Source organism: Ipomoea nil, unplaced genomic scaffold (genome assembly GCF_001879475.1).
Source record: "Ipomoea nil cultivar Tokyo-kokei standard unplaced genomic scaffold, Asagao_1.1 scaffold0019, whole genome shotgun sequence".
NCBI classification, from domain to species: Eukaryota; Viridiplantae; Streptophyta; class Magnoliopsida; order Solanales; family Convolvulaceae; genus Ipomoea; species Ipomoea nil.
This window is the reverse complement of record NW_017616447.1, coordinates 436,471-442,076: the sequence shown is the minus strand read 5'-3', so window position 1 is coordinate 442,076 and position 5,606 is coordinate 436,471. Positions and strand designations below refer to the sequence as shown.

Genomic DNA, 5,606 nt, shown 5'->3' with positions numbered 1-5,606 from the left:
AGAGAGCGTCTATTTTTATCTGAAGCTTATCGACATTTAAAATCTTTAGCCAACTCAAAGCCTCTCTTACACCCATTGCTTTAGCTTCATTTAGTTGAAACAAGTTATTCCAAGGAACTCCCTTAGCAATGACAAAAGAACCTTATTGATTTCTGATAACAAAACAAAACCAAATTTTGTTGTTTCTAGCCTCCCAAATACTTCAGCAAATCATTACCAAGAAACATCGATTTTCAACATTAAAAAAAATATAATAATAATTATAAATTGGCGGGGTTCCACTCGCTATAGTGACACCATGGTCCATGGATGACAATTCTCATCTCCTGTGATCTGATCAACGCCTCTAAACTCTCCTTGAATAAGCATAAAAACATATGGGGAGAGATAATCTCATTGTCCAAAGCCTCTTTATGGGATGATTGGGCAAATCCAACTCCTTCAATTAGTACATAATAATCCACAGTTGAAACACACTCCAATATTAGTTTAATCCACGTATTGTAGAATCTCATGCTCTTCATGACTTCTTCTAGTAAACTCCATTCCACCTTATCATAAGCTTTGCTCATGTCAAAGTTTTGGAGCAAAAAAGTATATTTTTCCTTGCATTTTACTTTTTATGAAAATGATGGATTTCGAGAGCTAACAGGCCATTGTTAGTAATGAGCTTTCCCGGGAGGAATACACTCTAATTTCAACCAGTAGAATTAATTAATTCAATCAGGTATAGATCGAATCAAAGAAAAAGGTACCGGTAAAACATGTGCAAATTAAAATAGGAGTAGACCCACCGACATAAAACAAAGTAATTAATTTAGATTACGGGGTGTCACATCATAAGTTAGGCATATATAGCTAGTAATGTATACACTATACTATTACACCACGTTTGGTTCACGGAATGAATTTTGAGGTAATAGGAATGCTATTCCATAAGAAATGGAATAGGCAAGGAATAGAATAGGAATTGTATTCTATTGTTTGGTTCGCGGAAGGAATAGACTTTAGGAATTATATTACCGTGTTTGGTTGATTTAAGGAATATAAATGAAATATGTTTTAAAGGACATAAATACCCTTATAAAAATATGTGATGGTGTCGATGGTGGCGGTGGTGGTGGAAGCGGCAGTGGTGCCGGCGGTGGTGGTGGTAGCGGTGTTGGTGCTGGTGTTGGTGATGTTGGTGGGGTGGTGGTGTTGTTGGCGGTGGTGGTGGCGGTGGCAGCGGTGGTGGTGGTAGCGACGGTGGTGGCGATGCTGGTGGTGTTGGTGGGGTGGTGGTGCTGGTGGCGGTGGTAGTGGCGGTGGCAGCGGTGGTGGCGGCGGCAGTCGTGGTGGTAGTGGCAGTGGTGGCGATGCTGGTGGTGGTGCTGGTGGGGTGGTGGTGCTGGTGGAGGCGGCAATGCTGGTAGCGATGGTGGTGATGGTGGTGGCGACGATGGTGGTGGCGATGGTGGTGGTGGTGGCGGCGGCGGTGCTGGTGCTGGTGGAGGTGGGGTGGTGGTGCGGTGGTGGTGACGGGGTAAAATAGGAAATAGAAATTTTAGGCTATTCCTGAAAACTCAGTAATAGCCTAATACCAAGGGGGGCCCTAGTAATAACTATTACCTTATCTAGGGGGATGGGGTATTACCGGGAATAATATTCCCGGTAATAGAAACGGTTACCAAACAAAGGAATAAGCCTATTACTAGGAATGCTATGCCATTTCCGGCCTATTCCGTGAACCAAACAGGCCATTAGTGTATTGAAAAATGACTTTCCAAAAAAAAAAAAAAAAAAAAAAGAGTCATTTTCTTCCAAAACATACCTACTATCTTTTGTTTAAGACATCATTTTCTATTGACCTCATTTTTTTCCCTCTGACCAAACACGGAAAACAGAAAAATATTTTTTATAATTCATTTGTCGGTTTCCAAACCCAGTAGAATTAATTAATTCAATCAGGTATTGATCAAATCAAAGAAAAAGGTACCGGTAAAACATGTGCAAATTAAAATCGGAGTAGACCCCACCGACATAAAACAAAGTAATTCATTTATGTTCACTATTTACAGCAGTTGTATGAAGTATTCGTACAGTGTTGTCTGGTTAGGCCGTTAGGGATATGTCGTGTTCCAGGGATACAGTACAAGAAATGAAAATATTATACAAAATAATATATCTGTGCCTTACTTCTCCCACTGTCAAAGCTCTGATCTTCAAACATGTTTCAAGATTTGATTAGAGCACTCCATGATTCTTTGCAGGCTGCAACTTTCAGCTACGCCCTCGCCTTGCTGTGGGTGCTGTGGTTTGTTTGGGTTTTCATCTTCAAGAAGTCTGGAAATGGGCAGCGGCCAATGCCGCCAGGTCCCAGACCTCTCCCCTTAGTTGGGAACCTGCTGTCTCTAGACCCTGAGCTCCACACCTATTTTGCAGCCTTGTCTAAGGTCCACGGCCCCATCTACACGCTCTGGCTGGGCAAGAAGCCCGGGATAATCATCAGCTCGCCCGCCATGGCTCGCGAGGTGCTAAAGGATCAAGACACCACCTTTGCGAACCGAGACGTTCCTGTTGTGGGAAGGGAAGCAACCTATGGCGGCAAGGATATCGTGTGGACACCGTATGGACCGGAATGGAGGATGCTGAGGAAGGTATGCGTCCGCGAAATGCTTAGCAATTCCACTCTAGACTCTGTTTATGATCTCAGGCGCCGAGAAATTAGACAGACTATGAAGTTTTTCTACGATCATGCTGGGAAAACGGTGAATATTGGTGAGCAGATGTTCTTGACTATCCTTAATGTGATTACAGGCATGATGTGGGGTGGAACTGTGAAGGGAAAGGAAAGGGAAAGTCTTGGGTCAGAGTTTAGGGAGATTGTGGCAGAGATGACAGAGCTATTAGGCCTGCCTAATGTTTCTGATTTTTATCCTGGATTGGCTAAGTTTGACTTGCAAGGGATGCAGGGAAAGATGAAGAAAGTGGCCGGAAAATTGGACAAGATTTTTCAGGGTGTAATTGATCAGAGATTGAAAATGGATGAGAAGGAGAACAAAGACGTTCTGCAGGTTCTGCTCCAGCTCAAAGATGAAGGATATGAGAAAACTCCTCTCACCATCACTCATCTCAAATCCTTACTCATGGTAAGTTCATTCAATTTCAAGCCTTCCACATGTTAGGATGAAGAGGTCTTTACTGGTCTCCGCCTAACAATTCTTCAGCACTAGCCAGTCTTAATAGCTTTTGCTTGAATTCGAACCTTTGACAGGATCAAGCACTTACCACTAAGCCAAAAGCTATAGCTAGTAGTTAAGGCGTAATTTTATTTTTTTATACCATCATCACATTTTCGAGACTAAAAGTGATGGAATTGCTACTTTACTGGCCTCCGCTCAACAATGCCCTAACCACATGGTGCTGGATTTGACCCTTACTGGCCTCCGCTCAACAATGCCCTAACCACATGATGCTGGATTTGACCCTTACTGGCCTCCGCCCAACAATTTTAGTTAATGAATATATATATTATTACTGTTAACAGGATATGGTTGTTGGTGGAACCGATACAACCTCGAATGCCATCGAGTTTGCCATGGCTGAGATCATGAACAAACCAGAAGTCATGAACAAATTACAAGAAGAGGTGGATGCAGTGGTGGGAAAAGACAACACAGTTGAGGAATCTCACATTCATCAGCTTCCATATCTGTATGCTGTAATGAAAGAAACACTGCGCCTGCATCCAACTCTACCACTCTTGGTGCCTCACTGCCCCACCCAAACTTGCCTGGTTGGGGGATACACAGTCCCGAAAGGATCTCGTGTTTTCGTGAATGTCTGGGCAATACATAGAGACCCTTCCATCTGGGAAAATCCATTAGAGTTTCGTCCTGAGAGATTTTTGGACAGCAAATGGGATTTCACTGGGAAAGACTTCAACTACTTTCCTTTTGGTTCTGGGAAAAGAATTTGTGCTGGGATGGCCACGGCTGAGAGGATGTTCATGTATGCACTTGCCTCAATGATTCACTCTTTTGACTGGAAAATGGGTGAAGGAGAGAAATTAGAGCTTTCAGAGAAGTTTGGGATTGTGTTGAAGAAAAGAATTCCTCTGGTTGCAATCCCAACTCCAAGATTATCTCATTCAACACTCTATCTGTAAGCTATAAGCTAAGATCTGCTATTTCTTTTCCATGGTGATATTGCTCATCAGCTATTTGATGCAAGTTGGCAAGCAGTGTAAAAAAATAATATGACTTTTTCATGTTCTATATATACCAACAAATATATACTTTGTTATTTATTCTCACAATTGTTCCACTCTCGTATTACTTCCCTTTATTATGCAATTGTTTATTTCAATAAAGTTTTCATAGAAGATCTGTTTGCATATCTCATTTTGTGCTCTAAATTTGGTGAGCTATAAATGTTGCCTATGTGATATTTATTAATGATTTTTCATTTTTGGTATCAAATGGACAGGTCCCTAGAGTCAGTAGAGTGGAAAACTAGCTGACAAAGAATTTTTGTAAATTAATTTTTTTAATTAAATCTTCAATGGTTTGAGATTTCGTAGCAATTTACATTAATTTCTATCTATTAGCAGAATAGAATCTTTTGGTTTTCTTATCAATCAGGAAGGAGCTGATGGGCTTCAATGCTATTATATCATGTGTCAACAATTATCAAGGTATAATATTTGTTTACATGTACAACAACGGTTAACTGAAAGTACAGAATGTGTTAACTGAACTATAAAATTTTTGTATCATGGTTCACAATGTAATATGAACCTTGGTCCATGGTATAACAATTGTCAATAGATTGACTATCCCTGTGACTGCTAGATTATCTCTTCTTTCTCAAGATTAGTTGAAGGTTTCTTCTTAATTACGAAGAGTGTGCATTAATTAGTTCATTCCCTTGGCCTATGATATCCAGAAATAACGAGTTAGAATACAATGTCTCTTGGCAAAATTTGACAAATCCATAACAAATGGTTATCGTTTAATCTAAGCATTGAAGGATACAGTTAGAATTGATTTGAGATTGACCCATTTTCCAGTCAAAAGAGTGGATCATTGAGGCAAGTGCATACATGAACAACCTCTCGGCGGAGGCCATTCCAGCACAAATTCTTATCCCTGAACCAAAAGGAAAGTAGTTGAAGTCTTTCCCAGAAAATCCCATTTGCTGTCCAAAAATCTCTCGGGACAAAACTCTAATGGATTTTCCCAGATGGAAGGGTCTCTATGTATTGCCCTGACATTCACGAAAACACGAGATCCTTTCGGGACAGTAAATCCGCCAATGAGGCAAGTTTGGGTGTGGCAGTGAGGCACCAAGAGTGGTAGAGTTGGATGCAGGCGCAGTGTTTCTTTCATTACAACATGCAGGTAATGGCTCTTTGGCTAGCTGTTCTATTCCAGATGTTCATTATCTTGTTTCTAAAATTAGACTACAATGTGCGAATGAGATAGAAATGACTGACTCTCTCGTGATACCGTCTCACTGATAAGGATATGAGACGAGTCTAGTTAATATGCCAACGTAATACTTATTAAACAATATGTAATATTAATTCATACAATTAGACATATTGTCTAATTCTCTCGTTA

General features: G+C 40.7%; 1 protein-coding gene across 1 annotated transcript; it reads left to right on the top strand.

Annotated features, from left to right (window-relative positions):
* The first annotated feature begins 2,134 nt into the window (after window positions 1–2,134).
* Window positions 2,135–4,300, top strand: LOC109178353 (geraniol 8-hydroxylase-like). Its single transcript, XM_019328209.1, has 2 exons — window positions 2,135–3,131; window positions 3,530–4,300. Exons 1-2 carry the CDS (start codon window positions 2,211–2,213, stop codon window positions 4,148–4,150), a joined length of 1,542 nt encoding a protein of 513 aa, XP_019183754.1. The 5' UTR covers window positions 2,135–2,210; the 3' UTR covers window positions 4,151–4,300.
* The last annotated feature ends 1,306 nt before the right edge of the window (window positions 4,301–5,606 follow it).

Coding starts and splice junctions, on each gene's coding strand:
- LOC109178353 (XM_019328209.1), top strand. CDS start 2,211: ATGTTTCAAGATTTGATTAGAGCACTCCATGATTCTTTGCAGGCTGCA. Junction 3,132..3,529: donor ATCTCAAATCCTTACTCATG/GTAAGTTCATTC, acceptor TACTGTTAACAG/GATATGGTTGTTGGTGGAAC.